The following is a 20074-nucleotide window of genomic DNA, read 5'->3' as shown; positions in this document are numbered from 1 at the left end:
TTTTGAAAAAGTGGAAAAGGGTTCCTTCTAGCACGTCAACAATTTGGTTGCTTTTGGAACAGTATTAACGAGTAGACTGAGTAGTCTGAGGCCATTTTGAAAACCAAGATGACGACTTCCGGTTCAAATAAATTCTCTAAACCCCATCAACATGGGTATTTTTGGAACGGGATTGATGAGTGTACGTCAGATATCGATGTTTAAGGCCATTTTGAAAACTAAGTTGGTGACTTGCGGTTCAATGGAATTCTCTAAAACCCCATCAACATGGGTATTTTTGGAACGATCAGTTTATTTTTTTCGTGCATTTTATTTATGTCATTCATTTAACTTATTTTATTCACTGTTTTCATTCTATGCATCTATTCGTTTTTATTCCAGTTCATACATGTTATTCAGTTTCTTCATTTTATTAATTTGACTATTTTTCAGTTTTATTGATTTCATTGAAATTATTTGACACAATTTATTTTTTTCTATAAATTTATAACTTTTTAACATCGCTTAATTTTATTTAATTCATTTTGTCCTGCATTTTACCAATTCTATTCGTTTTGTTTATTTGATTCCTTTGTTTTCATCTTATTCAATTCATTAATTTTTTGTTTTATTAATTTTATTCAATTCATGCATTCCAATCATTATATTCATTTTATCCATTTCATTTGTTTGATTCATTGTATTCACTGGATTCATTAAATTCATTCGATCCACTTGATTCATTTGATTCATTTGATTCATTTGATTCATTTCATTCATTTGATTCATTTGATTCATTTGATTTTTCATTTCATGATAATTTATTTTATACAATTTGTTAGTTTGAGTCAATTTATTTTATTCCATTAGTTTTATAACTATTTTTAAATATTGCCTAATTTTCCATTTAATGAGCTAATCTAATTTGATTTATGTATTTAATTAATTTTATTTATATTAATCTTTATATACATTTTATGAATTTGAAAGCCTTTTTTTCGTTTTTCGCTCCTTTTTTTTGTTTTGTTTGTTTTATTGATTTTTGATAGTTTATTCAGTTTATTCGAAGTTTTATTCGTGCAGACAAGAAACTGTTGTGTGCCTACTTCGCGTAAATTCGTCAAACTAATAAATGCTCCAACAGTGATATGTGTAAGAAATGTCTCATCTCACTGCTAGGTGGATTAAGTTGGTTTTTCTTTTCTAAGCGCCGTTGGAACGGTTCCAGTGGTGGTGGTTTTCGTAATAACTTTCGCCATTTTCAAATATTTGTTACGTTTTGCTTGAATTTCTTTAGTGTTTATGCATAAAAGTAAGATTTCAGTCATAATTTAGACCCAAGAATTTGACTTAATCAGACCGGGCTAAATCCAATCCATTAGAATTGATAAAATAATTATTATTTGGCTTAAGAAACAATGGTTTATGGGCCAGACATCGCCCTAATCCCATTTCGAAAATTCTCATAGGGTTTTTTTATTATTATCCACAAAATCGGAAATCGTCATCTTTGGTTTCAAAATGCCATCTGACTTCGATCTCTGGCATCTACGTGCCAATCCCATTCCGAAAGCACTAATATTGACTGAATTATTGAGAATTCCGCTGAACCTGAAGTCGCCATCTTGATTTTCAAAAGGAATCCAGTCGTTATCCCTCATTCTGTAATTTTCTAAGTTTTTTACTTTCAAAAGAATATAGATTGTTTCCGCCAAAACCGTGTTTATTGCGCATTTTGTAGTTGCATTAACACTGTTTTTTTACACGGAGTCCGCAATTATCGCGGTGATTTGCACTTTTTATACGGTATGTATCACCCGTGTAAAAAAAACCTAGTGTATATGTATTATCGGTAAGTTGAAATCTTGGATCTTAAGATGGCTTCAGATGTAGACATCTGGAAACTGCTTAGTCATCCGGTTCCAAACAGAGTTAAAAATATTCAAATTCATTGAATGAAAATTGATCATATTCAGCCGCATTCATTTTCAATATTCAGTGACGCTGCTGAAAACGTCAAACGAACAAACCGCCCATTCATCCATGCACATTTTCATTCGTCTCCGATTATTACACGAAGCGACCGTACAGTAACGAATCAAACGCATCAAAGTAGGCCCTGGCACAATGTAAGCGATGATGATTGTTGTTTCATATGCTTTACCGGCATTTGAAAACATTTTCCTAGATAATTAGTGAAATGAATATATTGTACGATATTCAACTGAATGAATAAGGATGGATATTTGAATGAATATAATTTCTATTCACCACGAGTCGCATCAGGTTCATTTTCAGCCGTCAAAAAAGAGCTTCGATTATTTTTAACTCTGGTTCCAAAACATTCCATATTGTCTGAGCTATATAAAATTTTCCTATGCCGGAAGTAGTCATCATGTATTACAAAATATTTTCGGGCATTAATCTCTATTATACACTCATCAAGCCCGTTCCGACAATACCCATATTGATTGGGTCCTAATCCTGTTCTGAAAACACCCATATCCTTGAAGTGCCGACTTCAATCTTCAAGATTCGTCTACATTGTTCAAAAATCTTTTAAGTTTTTTGTACATATTTAAAAAGACTTAGAATGAATGCAGAAACCGTGGTATGTAATTGCGAAATCCGCGCAAACAAAATTCGTTCAAAGTCTTTTGCATTCAATGTAACGCAGTATTTTTTTTACACGGTTTTTGAAATTAACGCGTTTTTTTGCACGGATTCCGGAATTACCGTGGTTTTTTTTACACGGATTTCGCAATTAAGGCGGTTTTTTTACACGTTTTTTTACACGGCACGTATCCCCCGTGTAAAAAAACCTTAGTGTATAAATTCACATAATTTTTTTAAAAAAAATGCAAGCAAAACCGGAAGCGGTACAAAACCGGTCCTGCCGGTGTGTGCCTGGCAGAAATCCGGCAGAAAAAACCGTTAATAACCGTAAGGCGAAAAATTCTGCCAGAAACGGTTGTTGCATTTGAGCCGGCTGGCTGGGCAGCGCTCTGACCCCCAGAAATTCTGCCAAACTTTTTATTTCGCTGCCGGCTATCTGGGGGGAATTCTGCCAGGCACATCCGAGCGGATACTCCTGCCAATTATGCCAAGCAGATTCGCCTGACAGGTTCTCCTTTGTTAGTCTTTGTTTAATTTTCGCCGCATTTGAAACAAACTTCCAAGAAGAATTGTTTTGGCAGGTTAAAAATATAAGATGAAACAAAGATTTTGTTTTAAAGCACTGTAAGTAATGTTGATTTCATGTCTCCAATTAGGGAAGACATGTTTTTATTATAAATATGTTTATAATTTGAAAAAAATTGAGGGAAAATACAAGATAAGCCCGAAGCGGTACAGAACCGGTCCTGCCGGTTCGTGCCTGTCATAAATCTGGCTGGAAAGACCGTTAATAACCGTAAGGCAAAAAAATCTACCAGAAACGGTTGTTGCATTTGAGCCAACAGGCTGGCAGAGTTCTGCCAGCCAGACATCCAGAAATTTTATTTCGCTGCCGGCTATCTGGAGGGAAATCTGCCAGGCACGTCCAAGAGTTTGATCCATGGGTACCCAGTAAGTCGAGCCGAAAAATAAGCCGGAATTCTGGCTGGTTCTAGTAGCTATTTCTTGAGGCAATCGATTACAATTAGAATCAATGTCACTGGAGCCGGAATACTAATTTGATCTAGCCTGAATTCTGGACCATTTACGGGCTAAACTTTACTGGGAAGGATCGCAACCCGCTCGGACGTGCCTGGTAGTCCCCCCCCCCCAGGTTGCGAAATAATACGTCTAGCAAAATTTCTGTTTTTATTCTTATATTTTTTCTCTTTTTTTATTTTAGAGATACTTATAACAAAACATTACGGCTAGATGATGGTCTATCGTGCCTGCTGTTCAACGTTGCGTTAGATGTAATAAAGGGAGCGGGGATAGACACACACGAGTGGCACGATCTTCAGGAAGTCCGTCCAGCTTCTTGGTTTCGCCGACGACATTGACATAATGGCACGGAACTTTGAAGGGATGTCGGAAACGTACATCGGACTGAAAGCTGAAGCCAGCAGGATTGGACTTGCCATCAACGTTACGAAGATAAAATACATGAGAGGAAGAGGTTCTAGAGACGACAATGTGAACCTCCCATCCCGAGTTCGGATTGACGTCGACGAAATCGAGATGGTCGACGAATTCGTGTATTTGGGCTCACTGGTACCCGCCGACAATGATACCAGCAGAGAAATTCAGAAACGGATCTTGGCGGGAAATCGTGCCTGCTTTGAACTCCAAGAGGACGCTCCGATCGAACAAAACTCGCCGCCGCACGAAGTTGATTATCTACAACATGCTGATTAGATCGGTGGTCCACTGCGGCCACGAGACCTGGACTATGCTCGTGGAGGACCAACGCGCCCTTGGAGTTTTCGAACGAAAGGTGTTGCGTACCATCTATGGTGGCGTGCAGATGGAAGACGGAACGTGGCGCAGGCGAAATAAACAATGAGTTGCATCAGCTGCTGGAAGAACCATCCATCGCGCATACCGCAAAAATAGGACGTTCGCGGTGGGCTGGACACGTCGTAAGAATGTCGGACGACGACCCGGCGAAGATGGTTCGTGTGGGCGAGCCTACAGGAACAAGAAGACGGAGCGCACAGCGAGCACGGTGGCTCGACCAGATAGAGGACGACCTGCGGACCCTTCGAAGACTGCGAGGCTGGCGACAAGCAGCAATGGACCGAATGGAGTGGAGACGGATTCTGCATACAGCAAGAGACAACAAGGCTCTAGCCATGTGTTTAGTAATTGGAGACATGAAATTCATATTACTTACTGTGTTTAAATCAAATTCTATTGTCTCCTTGTTATTTTTCCAGCTGTCAAAACTACCTTTCTTGAAAATTTAACATCTAAAAAGTAAACAAGGCGAAATTTAAACAAAGAAAAACTAGAAAACTCCAGCAAAGTAATTTTAAAAGCGGGCAAACGCTCACGGGCCCAATCACCAAATTTGCTGGCAGGAACAGCTCTGTCAGATTTCTGCGCGCATCCTGTCGGGTTAGTTGAACCAGGGCGAACTCGGTTTCGCTCGCGTTTTCTGGCAAATTGTGACAGGAACCGAGCACAACCCTGGCATAACTCGGAAATAAACCATGCAAAGATCCTGGCAATTCCTACCTGGTAGAATTTAGCACGAATCGAGCAAAACATCTGACAAAGATGTGGCAGGAAGCGTGCAGAGATCTTGGCCGTACATTTCTGGCTGGATTCTGGATAAAAGTGAACAGCATCGGTTGGTTTAACCGCTTCTGTCAGAAACGGTTGTTGCATTTGAGCGAATTCGTTGCCAGAATTCTCGCACAAATCGCGCAAAATGCTCGCAGAAACTCTGCCAGCATCAATTTCGCTTTGCTCAACTTTTGCTAACTTTCTGCTTGCCACGCTGACCGGGGAAGCTCTTTGGCTCAATGATCCGAAGCGGTGCAAAGCCGCTGATGATCAACCGGGCGAGGAGATTACCGACCCGACGTCAGAAGCAGCGGCCCCTCGCAAGCAAACCTGTAATCCACCCGTTTGCCGGAATTACCCAAATATAGGGTCTATAAACTGGTTTAAGCCCGACGAAGCGGCCAAGCATCATTCTAAAGGGAATTTTGACTAAAAATCGATATTGTCAGATCGGTTTTTCAACTCACGATTAATTGATGTTGTCAGACATCTAATTGGAATCGGATCGGATGAAAACAATCGTTTTTTCGAGGTAAAGATATCGATTTTGAAACAATCGCTTCGACATCGCCCATTCTTATTCCTAATTTGCTGACTAAACGGGTCTACAAAAATTACCAAGCTGAATTTTGTGGGCAGATTTGGACCCTTCAATTCAGAATTTTGTTTTGATTTTCCTATTACACCAACATTCGGTTGGGTAGTCTGTCAAAACAAAAGATCCAGATTCGCCAACGGAATTATAGTCGGATGAGTACGATTTTCTCTTCAAAGCATATTAAACCGCTTTTTCGCCTTCGACGCTTTTATACATTTAAATTTTCCTTGGAACTTCATTATAAGTGATTACAGCTTCGCAGTCATTTCCAAATGTGTGTGTGTGTGTTCGAATTCAGCAGCTGATGACCTCTTTTGCGTGTTTTCCTCACCATCTTCTCTTTCTCTCTCGAATGCTATCATCGAATCTCATCTAATGCGGCAGCAATAATAGCGAAAGAAACGGGCGCAAAAAAAACTCAGAACAAAAACGGACAACGAAAAAAAAACTATCATCCAATCATCAACCTTAACCGCCCGAGATGAGTTCTCGTCTCCAGTAGTTTTTCCGCCTTCCACTTTGATTGCCACCATTAGAGTGCTGCTAGCGTGCGGTGCGAACGGGGGTTGGGCTGAGACTGAGAAGCAGGGACAGAGTGAGAGAGAGAGCAAAAAAATAGAAATAGCAAACGAACACGAAGGAGCCCAAATGGAAACTCAGTTTGGTGCAGCAAAAAGTGCACATACATTCATATGTATGGTGAATGCAGTGCAGTGGTAGGGAAGGGGGAGGGGGCAGAATTGCATTCAATATGCGGATTGCCGGTGGAAGAAGGACAGCAAAAGGGGAAGTACTGTATTTAATAGCTGAAAAAAGCACAACTTGAATGCCTTCTCGTGAAGCGCGTTTGTGCAAGGAATAGAGTGCAGTGTTGCCACGAAACTTTTTGTAAATGAAAATTGTGTATGACGTGGATCATAGATTTCGATTGTCCACTTTACAGTAAATTAGCCTAGCTTCACATTGTGCCCACCTCTTAAAAGTGTTATTTTCCCACTTGGAAGAAAAACGGGCAGCCAGCAAAAATCAGAATTCAGCTATACTCCTTCTAGTTATGGCAGGCAGATTCGCCTCACCGGTTCTGTTTTGTTTATCGTTATTTCATTTTCGCCATATTTATATTTTTCCAAGAAGGATAGTTTTGGCAGATGAAAAAATAGGAAGAAACAAAGATTTTGGTTTCAAACAAGGTAAGTAATATGGATTCCATGTCTCCAGACATGTTTTTATTATAAATTTACATAAAATTAAAAAAAAAAATTAAGAAAAAATACAAGCAAAACCTGAAGCGGTGCAAAACTAGTCCTGCCGGTGCGTGCCTGGCAGAAATCCGGCAGAAAAAACCGTTAATAACCGTAAGGCGAAAAATTCTGCCAGAAACGGTTGTTGCATTTGAGCCGGCCGGCTGGGCAGCGCTCTGACCCCCAGAAATTCTGCCAGACTTTATTTCGCTGCCGGCTATCTGGGGGGAATCCTGCCAGGCACGTCCGAGCGGGTTACAGTGCACAAGGGGCGAAATCGCTCGTACTTCCTAGCAAAATTCTGACAGGACCTGAGTAAAACCCTGACAGAACTGTGCATAAACCCTTACAATATCTGTATGTCAAAAAAACGAGTAAAATATCTGACAAAATTTTGACAGCATTCGAACAAAGTCCCTGGACATATATTCCTGGCCAAATTCTGATTGATTGGATTTATTGAAAGCGGCGTTAACCTAATCGGTCATTCGCCGCACTGGTAGTATTCTGGCTAAAATGACCCAGTTAAGGTTCTAATTAGTATTCCGACTCCAGTGAGAAAACCGATTCTAATTAGAATGGGTTGTCTCACTGGAGCCGGAATACGAAGTAGAACCAGCTAGCATTTTTGTCGATTTTCCGGCTTAGCTTAACTGCTGGCACCCAGTTAAACCCATGCCGGGACCGGTTCGAAATTCTGAATGTACTCAAGCATACATTTAAGCTCAAGTAAACCAACCGATTCCGACTCGATCGGTTATTACATTCGAGCAGGAATCTATACTGAATCCATTCAGTATTCCGAACCGGTTCCGGAATGATTTGACTGGACAGTATGGCTGAAATCTGAATCGAAATTTTTGACAGCTGTCAGAATTTTGACGGATTTCTTCCGTTTGACATTTTCCATCAAGCGAGTTTTGTTTGTCAGAATTTTAAATAACAGTAACCGATTAAGTTGGAATCGGTTTTTGCATTGCTTAGCTTGAATTCACAATTCTGGATAATTTAACCGAGTAGTTCCAACGACGAGGGGCCACCAAATGAGACTTGAATCAACGTTACTAACCTTTATCAGCCCGCTATCACATTACCAAAACGCATCCGACGCGCATTCAAATGCAGCAGCCAGCTCGGTAACAAGGAAACTGTAACCATAGAAAAGCCAAACTCCAAAAGGCACACCGCGTGGATATGCAGTTCTCGCGCTCGCGTCTTGCCTATGCAGTATAGGTATAGATAGTACCGTGTTCCGCTTTGTTGTGCATTTTCCCCTTCTACTACTTTTCTAAAGCGAGAAATAATAAAGGTGGTATGCAATTGCAACGCCGTTCGCCGATTCTAGCGTATGCCTTTGCGGTAATGGTCCGAACAGGGTGGTGGGTGAGGCTGAGGCCGGGGGAAGGAGGGATGCCAACGAGAAATAAAAACTTTACCTAGAAAAGAATAATTTTCATAAACAAGCAGGCTAGCGCGAGAAGAATTGTGGTCTCGGTGGGGAGGGGTCCATTCGACGGGGGCGTCACATGGCAAAACGGGGGGTCCAATGGGGAAGAGAAAAACAAAATTACATTGATTTTTTTCTCTCGTTTTCACAGCTTTTTCCATCTTTTCTTTGCATGCGCACACGGTGCCGGGGGAGCCTCGGACGGTGGTGGAGGCGGCGGTTCTAGGTTAACCTTCAGAATAAATAGGTTTTTTTTCGCGTTACTTGGTGCTGTGAGTGTAGGCTAGCGATCGGAACGGTTTGGGGACGGCGGGGCGGTGTGGGTTGGGGTATCTCACCGAACAAATCCGCTGATTTAAAGGCTAAGAATAAATAATCGTGTTTTGTGCAATAAACGGGGAACACACGCTCTGAAAGGTGGCTTTTCCAGCTCTCTTTCCCGCTGCCTGGTCTATGGCCTATGGGGGTACGAGGTTGCTCGAAATGGCAAGGCAAAAATGTGCGCTGGGAACTGGGATGCTGCCCGTTGTTGTTGTTGCTGAGACTGTGTCGTTTTTTTTGCGAAACGGTCGCTAACTGGTTTTTGCTAGTTTCGTTCGAATTCTGAACGATGTAAAATTACCTTTGTTGACTCAGAGATACACTCGCGAGAGCTGAGAGTTTTCCGCGAAACTAGTTGATTTGAAAATGCTTAGAAGTTGCTTGTTAGTGGTACTGAAACGGAAATTGTTGTTAACCGGTAAATGCCTACTATTTATCTGTGGAAAATTGTATCTGAGAACTTGAATTAAAAAATAAAACAATCTTTCAGTGCTTCGGACTCGTCTCATCAGTAACTAACACTGACTTAATGCTAGTTAGATAAGTTCAAACCAGCACTAAATTGGCGGTAGCTAGCCATTGAAATCCAAAAAGTTACACGTCTTGCGTGAACGCTAAACAACTGGCTGGTAGCGAGTGATGTCTCGATAGTAAGCACAGAGGTTCTGTTTGCCGATGAGGAATGGGAACCGAAACCGTCTTTTGGTATAAGAACCAAACGCCTGGTACTATGCAAAATTCCCGAACGAGAAAAATGACAGATAAGACAAACTTTTTGTACATAAGGACACAAAACCTAACTGTTTTTAGTATTTCGGATTCTCCTCGTTAGTAACTAACAGCAACTTTGGTTGTTATACCAAAAGACGGTTTCGGTTCCCATTCCTCGTCGGCAAACAGAACCTCTATGCTATCAAGACATCACTCGGTACCAGCTAGTTGTTTAGCGATCACGCAAGAAGTGTGACTTTTTGAATATTAGTGTCTACTTAGTGCCAGTGCTGGTTTTGGATTTATCTAACTAGCATTAAGTTGGTGTTAGTTACTGATCAGGAGAATATGTTATAATATGTTAGGCTTTGTGCCTGTATGCACAAAAATTTGGCGTTATCCAACGTTTTTCCCATTTGGGATTTTGCATAACAATCTTTCATTCACAGACGAATTCTGTACGAACGCGGTCACATAGTTATTGAAAATTCTTCAATTTTTGCTGATTTTAATGTACAAACTACCAAGTTAGTTTACATAGCCCGTATCTGCTAACACCCTTGTTCTTTAATATGATATCGTCAGCAACATGTCCTAAATAAAAACAAAAATTGTACAGTTCTGCCCATTGATATAAAAAATGATTGAATTATCATCATCCACAGAACTTCAAATCTAACATTTTCTTTTTTATTCCACTGCGGGTTTATATTCCAATTGAGACCTTCAATATTTATGATCTATTAAGCGAGAGTGAATCTAAGAGTGTAACTTTTTTACTAAGCTCCCGATTTTCCCAGGCACAGGCTAGGTTTGAGAGCACCATGTTGCAATGGCTTCTACGACTGGTTAAGATTTGGACTAACGCATATTTTTGGCTGAATCTTCACTCTTCAGTGGAACAACGAGAGAAACAAGTTTTTTACAATACCCATAATATTCAGTATCACAGTAAAAAATGGAACAGATGCATAAATTACGAGCTGAACATTGACCGGCCGATAAAACACAGCAAAATACAGTTGGCTGGACATGCAGCGCGAATGCCTGAAGAGCGACCAACTACAGTTATGCGCAGCAGATAACCTGGAAGAGGTCGTCGACCTCCGGGCAGACACCGCACTCGCTGGATGTGTGCATTCGAGGAATATGAGCACGCGGAGGGGGTTCAGTATGGTTACCATCGCTGGTAGGAGTTTGACCCGGAGATTTATACTGACCCAAGGGAGAAACATGAGCATGCGCTGAAACCGGACATGATTTTGAATCATAGCGATTGCTCGAAAATATTTTGAAATATTGTGAATTTACCCGATAGCTTGTGCTAGCGGCTACTTGTGCAGGGTTAGAAAGTAAGCGTTCAAATACAGGGGATATGCGAATCGTGTATACGGTTTCGCACTCTAAGGGGTATTGAATCATTCCAATTCACATATATGTCTGTAGAAAAAGCAATACTTTAAAAATGCCAAAAATGATGAAAACATGTTTGAAATCTTGAAAAAAAATCTTGGTAAAAGTAAGAGTGATCCGCTCTTAGCAAAAAACAACCAACGCCTACTATTAGGTTGAAAGTAAAACTTTTAAATTAATCAAGAATAATAATCAAAATAAAAGTTTTCCTTTTAAGCTAATGAAGAATAGTAATTGAAATAAAAGTTTTATTGTCAAACTAAGAGTATGCGTTGGTTGTTTTTAGCTAACAGTGAAAAACTCTTATTTTTACCAATATTTCTGTGTACGTAACATATAATTTATTTCCTAGAAAATAATGCTTTTATTTATCATGCTTCTTGTAATTGCGAGTATTGTGATCCTCCGTGCTGAGTCATTTGTTTCGCGTAACAACATGCAGCACACTGCCGAATGCGGCAATGTTAAATGTAGCACCCCCGTATACATCGAAAGTGACACTATAGAAGTTCGCGTACATGATTTAGCTCCGCGTACTCATGACTGCGTTTAAAAAATACATGCAGAAATTCGAAGAAGTAGACTCTGTTACAAACGTTACTTGGAGGAGCATTTCTAACGGTGTTCGTGTGGTGAGAATGCTTGTGACTAAGCCAATTCCCTCATATATAACCATAACGGTGTTACCACACGATGATGTTCCCATTAGCGGGACAACACTGGTCACGCACCAAGGGCAAATTCCTACGTGCCAACTCTGCACGAAAACGCTACACCTAGAAAAACTCTGCGCAGAAAGTATCAAGCACCAATTTAACCAATCCAACCAAAACCGCGTCTGATGTCTCTAAGCAACCAGCAACAACAATAACAACAACAATGAAGCGAATGCCAAAGAAGACGAACACACAATAACGTCCCATAAGAGTAGGGCACAAACTAGAACAACCGCCCGTGAACAGCATGAAAGTAGCACAGATGAGGACATGGACGAGTACGATTACGTGAAAGAAGGTAGACCAAATGAACCCCAAGATGCGGCTAACAACGCAGCAAACACTTCACCGACAAGAAAAAGAATCTCAACCCGCAGCAGCAAACTGCGTCAACAAGATGCAACAAATAAAAAATAAATATTGTTATATGTTGTTTTTATTTTTACCTATTGTAAAATATTAAGAGGTCCGGCTAAGTTATGCTAATGAGTTGAGAAAAAAAAAGTCAGAATAAGTGTGCCATTTCCAGGTACACACTAAATTTTTGCTAGTAAGTCAAACGGAAAAAGAGAGCCTATGTTGTCACAATAAATGGCGTCGTTCTCTAATCTAAAGTGGATGGAAGACAATATGGTCGGTGTTAAATCAGACCGGACTAAGTCCCGAAAAACATCAAAAAACGAGATAATGATAGCATTGGATACAGGATTTCTTCAGCTACATTTGACTTTTACCAGATTTGAAATATGCTTAGCTTTAGCTTAGCTGACCGCCCGTGAGTTTCCCGTGATTGATCAAAGCCTGTTGAAATTGCATAATGAACCAATTGTATGATACTTGGGGGTAGTTCATCATACTCAACGTGCAACCTGAAGAGACTAAGATTATAGTATGATCAATAACGTAGATATCCACGCCCATGCAGGTCAATTTAGGGATGGGAAGGAATGTTAGTTCAACACTTGTGACTATTATGACCGAGGTATTCTCTGCATAATCCACAAGTGTCGCAGGATAGGATTGGTGTTAGTAGGTAGGGAGATGAATCAGGATATATCTTGGTAGACATTGTGATTTAGCTAAGTACTCACGCGCTTTGTCTTTTCATTTTAGAAGTTTTCAGGTTTGCGACCTCCAGTAGAAATATGAATCCATTCAAATAGGCATTTTAAAAACTATTCTTCCGTGGGGCGTTATGAAAGGATGAAGCCGCGTGGAATATGATAGAGGTCCATTCATCTATAGACCATATGATCGAAAAAAATATATACGAAGTCGCTCGCGATCAATTTCCGAGAATTCGAAACGAACAATTTCAACTCCGAACAGTCGGCCATCGGGAGTAATGCTACTTATTAACACTTCAATAATCATTTTCAAAGTTTGCAGTACAAAGAAAGCGTACAAATGTGTAAAAGATATCCCAAATGAATGTGAAAAAATTCACTGAGAAATGTTAATGACAAGTTGGCATCTCCACTCTCCCTATCAGACACGTTCCCATAATTGGGCTAAATACCAATTGCAAACGACATGTTTATTATGCGTAACAAATATAATAAACACTACGACAGGCGATCCCGCGGTGATCCAGAAGAAGAATGGATGGTAGAACAGCAATACTAGCAAATACCGACTACCATATGAGCGGTGCAAATTCGAATGGGTGACGTAGAGTACTGCACTGGATGATTTTGAAGAAAGGACTTTTATCATTGTTTAGGAAAGCAAAAGTATTATAAAGCTAGTGTCAGGCCTTCATGAAATCTCAAGAAGTCACTTTTGGAGGTATTCGTAAATGTAGTTTATCGGTAGACGGTTCTAAATATAATAAAAAAATACCTAATTTTAAACATCTACAGATCGCTTGCAACATAAAAAACTTGTTGTGCAATTCGACAGCTCTATCTTAGGCCAATTCAATAAATTTCCTATATGAAAGTTTACTTTTTTTTGAAAAAGCTTTGGAAGTTAAACCGTGGCCTGGAAGTGCCGGTATATTAACATATGCTGTTACTTAGTGTAGAATTGGATTCTGTCCTTTACGGCTATTATACAACCGCCAGAAGAAACTTAAAACGTTGGTACACAATCGAGAATAGCGAATCAGAAAAGTTGACTATATGTCAGTGATTCACTAAATACAGAATGGATAAAGGTTATGATGTAAAGCCTTAATGTCTGTCCAGGTTAAATCTTCGGTACGGAGCAATATCTCGACCTAGGAACTCCTAGCATGTTGTTAGTCGCCTCCTACGACATGGGAGCAGTTCCCTGAGGTTCTATTCTTGGCTGAAATAGTGCAAAAAGATTTCAGCCCGCCGGACGCCACAGGGCTTTTTTACCAGATTTGAAATGTGTATCAAAAATCAAGAATTATGACAAAAGATATTTTCCAATTACCAGTGAAGGATGCTGCGATTCAAACTTTAAACTCGTTTTTTCTCGAAATCAATAAATTGTGGTGATAGCCTCGCTATTATTGCTACAATGACCCATTTGCTTGTATTTAGTGCAAAACGTGACGCGCGGTACAAGCAGCCAAACAGAAAGACGAACCTTGTCGAAGAAGACGTAATTAGGTAAAGAGGTTCCGTCAAAGGTCACTCGATACCAGTTTGAATGGAACATACAATTTTATCCTGTCATGTGTGATTGCCATTTAAAATCTTCAATCACTGAAGTAAATAGTCAACCCTGAACTTCCATAGATCCACGCCTGAGCAGCTCGATCCCATGGCAACACCTTTGATCTCAACTATTTGAGTGGGCATGTAAACGCGGTAGTCTGTCAGAAAATGCTAGCCGTCAGTAATGTTATTTTCTTTTTCTAGACAGGATATCACACTATTGAACTTATCTGCGCTACCTTTCCAGATATCGGTCACGGCTGTATATTCCTTAAATTAAATCTAAATTAAAAGTTTCAGCTTTGCGAATGGAATTCACATAAAATTGGCAACAGCCTAACACGAACGAGCTTCTGTCGAATCTTTTGGAAAACGAATTTTTTTCGGTGTCCTTTGCAAGTTTCAAATCATCGGAATAAAAGCAACGGTTGGTGTAGAAATAAATATTCCAATAAATTCTTCGGGTTTTTGTATGATAGAGATGGATTGAATTCCCTAACAAAGCGCCTCTCTCCCCACTTCTAGCGTCAACTGGCAATTGTGCCCTAATTTATCTTAGCAACTGTATTCATCCTTCCCATTTGAACATATTAGTTTGAGCAGTCTCTGCTATCTTTATTCGACGAACTCGCTTAAATGGTAGATTTGCTACTTAGTTTTATCCAGCTTCGTTTGTTTTGAGCCGTTTTGACCTTTAAATTTGGAGATAAACAAATCGTTTACACGGTAAATTTGAACAAACGACTTCTTGGACGGAAATCAGTGTAAAAATGAGATCTTAGTGTGCGTATTATAAACGTCAGATATATTACAATTAGGTTCTTTACGGACGCAGTTAACCTCACTTTTCTTGACAGTTCACTTGTACTGTTTACTTGGACTTTTGTGGACGACTAGATTCGCTCGAAGCAATTCGCAAGAAACTTTCTAAGTCCATATACAAGCGAACTGTCAAAAATGAACACTTGAGTTCATTTGTGACGTCAGCGTAAAGTATTCAATTGAGTTCTACAAGATGATGACACGAATGAACTCATGATTAATGCAGTTCATGGTTGACAATTCTCGGTGGTTTGTTTACTTTGTCAGTTGCATGAGTTCGAGTGCAACGAGTGCTCATCTGTTACATTCGAACTCACTAACTCCCATGGAAACAAACCACCAAGAATTGCCAAACAAAGTTCATCCGGCTCCGTTTGTTGGGTTATGTCTACTGGTACAAAACCTAATACACTCCACACCATTTTTACAGTAAACGGCAACCCACATATCCTCAAAAACGGACTGAGTAATGAAATCCTACTCGAATGCCATATTTTGACAGTACTCAATCTGCTCGATTGACCCGATTGGCACTGGCGTTTTTTATTGACGTTTAATATTCGCCCGAGCTAAGTATGTATGAGTGTGTTTTAACCGAGGTGCGATTATTGCTAGTTGAGTTGTGGGAGATGCGCAAAACGCCATTTTGTTATTTTTTGACAACATTTTGTAATCTCGATTGTGATGTTAGTCCGGTCGTCTCGTCGAGTGAAAACGTTGTTGGAAACCGGACAATGGTAAGTTTCGAAAGTTGTTAATTTATCAACCTTTTCCTTTCTGATGCTGTTTTCGTAGGATTAGTCGGTGTTGGTGTAAAGCGAACAGGACTATTGACTACACAAACCTCTACTACATGGAAGTATCGAGGTGAAACCGACATAGATTTTTCATTAGGGCTTAAATCGCAAATGTAAACAAACTGCGTTTTCGCTATTACGACATTATGCAACAAAAATACTACAAGATTGAGGTGAAAATTAGTTAAAATGGTTTTTAGTTCGATGTATAATTAAAGAAAACAAAACGGCGAAACATGCATTTTCTTCGAGATTTCGACTTAGGCCCTTCTTCTCATATGGAATATAAAGGCCAAACTTACATTTTTAGACAGAAGCGGGCGTACGGTTATTATTCACAAATAAAAGAATAAACGGCGGCTCTATTATATAAATGATAAGGAATATCTACTACGATCATGTCTACTCGATAGTTGTTGCACATAAACATTCGAATATTTCGATATTTTCATGAAATTTGAAGAAAAGATTCACGCGCCCTTTCATTTACATTGGGTTTCTATGCGCCCATTTGCTGAGCCCTATTAAATGTATACTGTCAAGCTCGCTCATTTACCCAGCCCTACCCAGCAAGACAGAGTCAGTTTAGCCCATTTACCGCGCCCTTCTGAAAATTATGTACACGGTTTAGCCCTTCCGCAAATGGTGGTTGCAGAAGGGCGAAATCATGACTGGGATGCAAATTGGGCGTAAGCATTTTTTTAGTTTCAACCTACTAAGAGCACATAGGAATTAAATTCTTTGTTATATTGTCATAAGGTTTAACGAAAAATGCTTCCGGAAAAACACGGTCATAAAGTAATTTATACCTACAATAAAAACTACATTTAGAAAAGCTTCGCCGAATATTGAAACTGATTTTTCTCCATTTGAGTACATTGCAACTTAGGCCCTAATGAAAGATCTGTGTCGAAACCAGGTATCTGCTACGCCGCCATGATTTCTATGCCAACATCTAAAAAGTCGCGTTAGGGTCGATTCACAAGAAACAGAATCAATTTCCATTTGCAGGAGTGAAGCAAAGACGATGTTTTAAATATAAAGACACGCGGAGAGAAAAACAGTGAATTTGGCTGTACGGTTTACCAAGTCTACTAGTTTTGGAAACCAGGAGTTTTGTGTAAACAGCGAGTGACTTGTTGTTTTAATGAATGCTTGGCGAATTTCTTTTGAGAAATATTTCGCAAAATACGAAATGACGAATATCACAACACAGTCGTGATTGGCTAGTTGAACACTTTTTAACTGGACCGCTTTTTAGTTGGACTTCCGCTAGTTGGACCATTGTCCAACTAAAAAGCATCTGAATGTCAAAATTTTATGTCAAATTTACTTTGACAATCAATTTGACAATTATTAGAGATGTGAATAGATGCAATTACACGACTAACGTCTCCTTTGGAGAGTTTTTGACATCTGTCAGTCGGTCCAACTAACGAATCAAATTCGTTGGTTGGACAGAGGTGTGGCCCAACCAGCGAATCACGACTGTAATAGGGAAAAACTAGTCGATAAGTATATGATATTCAGACTTTGCATCTACCAGTTATATAAATTGAGGGACTAGACAATCGATTAATGGCTTTGTGATGCTAAACATGTGCTTAAATTTACTCGTACTTTATTTGCATCATAAATGTTATTTCGCATGTATGTATATAACGTTTACACTCTTCGTATGTAAACATAATTACATGCATTTCTTATTTCAATCTCCATATTTGTTTACATTGCTCGTTTGGAACCGCTGTTTTGGGTTCGATTGGAACTTTTGGCTTCAGTCTTCGCGCATCTCTATACAATCATCTCTGGGATGAAGAATTAAATACTTTACGCTAATGTCACAAATGAACTCGGGTACTCATTTTGTTTACATGGACTTTCATCGGAAAATTCTTTACGATTTGCTTTGAGCGAATCTACTCGTTCTCAAAATTTTCATGTTCATGTAAACAGTACTAGTGGGCTGTCAAGAAAAGTGAAGTTAACTACATAAGTAAAGAACCTAATTGAAAAAGATCCCATCGATTATTTATTGTTTTTGTATCAGATCAGAGACGGCGTTGAAAATTTGACATAATCGAACATCGATAAATTATTCAAATCATTACCTTAGCAACACAAACGATCAGCAAAATCCACAATCACCATCAACAACAATTTGAGACCCCCAAATTGACGACCATCTGTCGTTTTGGAAAGCCAAATAAATCGGCCTTTAAGAAAAACAAATTAGCAACCGCTTCCGTAACCTTCAGAACTCGTGCCGACTTTCGGTTTGCTCTATGCGGGATCGTCGCTTGTTATCTATCGCCAGCTTCCATCCAACCAACTATCACCACCGGCAGGGGTAAGTTAAAACAAAATGAAAGACGAACATTTTGCCACTCAGTTTACTGGTTGCCACTCGGCTCCAGCACAGCCCCACCGCTCTAGCTCACCAATGCCATTTAACGGCCACAGCACTAACAGATCTTGAAGTACATACCAGCAAAAAAATCACATCAAAAAATTTCAAACCAATTCGCCTCACTTTTAGAGTTTAGTCATTGAAATAAATTATGTGTAGTTGTGTGTCTGTCAGTACGGGTAAACTGCGCGCGTCACTTTTTGCCTCCCTCTCAAACAAATGGTTGGCTCCTTTTGGTAACCGTGCTTTTTTTTGCCCTCCATCCATTTTACCACCCCTCCCGCCCTGGTGGTGGCAGCTGAGTCACTCGAACCATCACCGTCGCCACATAAAGTTGGTTTTGTTTTCTTGCTGACCCAGAAAACACGAACCTTTTTGTTCCTTTTTTTTATTTGAGCTATTGAAAAAAATTCTCGGCCTCGGCTAAGGCTCATGTTTTTATAGAGAATTGCAACCCGTTAAATATTTAGCTGCCTACTGCCTACTTTGAATGTGCGTCGCCGTTGCTGGCCTCGGGTGGCCTTCCCCGTTTTATAGGAGGTAGAGTGCCTATGCACAAAAACGGATTCGAGCGATTGAAAAAGTCTCCGCTTGTAAAGTTGCGAAACCGAGCCTACAACTATGGCGATAGTTCAGTGAAGTTCGACAAAATTTGGTGGTGCCGGGTACTGATGAAACAGAGTGGGAACGCATTCCGTGACTTACTGTGTTATAGGAATGGCAACCTTCATGCGCAATAAGTTTTAACCTAATTTTCTACCAAAGAAGTTATTGATACAGTATCATATTAATAGTATTAGAAAGTAAAAGTCGGTTAAAAACCTCAACGGTAAAATCGGGAGATCTTCCGACGAAAGATGATATTGTATAAACAATGTTCCTCTACACAAGCATGCGTCAAACCTATTAGTGTGGCGAGATGGATCAACTATAGTCTTAGCTGGCAACAACCCAAAAAAACCTATTAGTGGTAGTGAACAGAGACAGCCTATAAAATGTAGAACACTCCAGTTAGACTGTGGCCAAGAGGCCATGACGTATCCAAACGAACATGGAATTTGACGTATACAAATACGTCAAATTTCATTTTCGTTTGGTTACGTCATGGCCACACTCTAACTAGAGTGCTCTAATAAAATGTGGTATTGATGACGTAGACGCTACCATTCGCCCTTAGAAACTGTCACACATACGAGTACAGAGGAAGTTTTCGTTTTGACGCATGCTAGGACCAACTATATAAGGACCTTGTTGTATAAATACATTCTGCACCAAAAGTCGGCATTGAAACTACTTAGTAAAAATCGGAAATTTTTTCCACGCTTACACTATTCTTGAGTCGGTAACAACAATCCAATGAAGTTTATAGCCGACTTTTACACTTCTTGCACAGATACTGGGGATAAAATCTCTTTAGGAATCTGTGCAAACTCTCAAATTGTTACTCTGATACGAATCGGAACCGAATGTTTGAAATCAGTGTTTCACTATTGCCAACTACGCAGATGTTTGCTATAGAGCACTCTAGTTAGAGTGTGGCCAAGAGGTCATGACGTATCCAAACGAACATGAAATTTGACTATTTCTATTGTGTATACGTCAAATTCCATGTTCGTTTGGATACGTCATGGCCTCTTGGCCACACTCTAACTAGAGTGCTCTCATTTGCTACACATCTTTGACAACTACACTCCAACTGCATTTCATCGATCAATGCGCCACCTACAAACATCGAGTGCCCTTTTGGCGAAGTTTCATGCGTGCAT

General features: G+C 39.8%; 2 protein-coding genes across 2 annotated transcripts in view; one reads left to right on the top strand and one right to left on the bottom strand.

The window, feature by feature from the left end:
• LOC131683031 (transcriptional regulator Kaiso) overlaps positions 1–20074 on the bottom strand; it is a 100213-nt gene that overhangs the window by 63026 nt on the left and 17113 nt on the right. The window lies entirely within an intron of this gene.
• LOC131676108 (uncharacterized) overlaps positions 1–20074 on the top strand; it is a 31934-nt gene that overhangs the window by 7153 nt on the left and 4707 nt on the right. Inside the window, exons 2-3 of the mRNA XM_058955233.1 lie at positions 11786–11947; positions 18015–18248. Of these exons, the coding sequence (XP_058811216.1) occupies positions 11786–11947; positions 18015–18248 (396 nt within the window). The remainder of the gene's footprint in view (positions 1–11785; positions 11948–18014; positions 18249–20074) is intronic.

Source organism: Topomyia yanbarensis, chromosome 1, assembly GCF_030247195.1.
Source record: "Topomyia yanbarensis strain Yona2022 chromosome 1, ASM3024719v1, whole genome shotgun sequence".
Classification (NCBI taxonomy): Eukaryota; Metazoa; Arthropoda; class Insecta; order Diptera; family Culicidae; genus Topomyia; species Topomyia yanbarensis.
The sequence above is the reverse complement of the archived record's forward strand: the minus strand, read 5'-3'. Positions and strand labels throughout refer to the sequence as shown.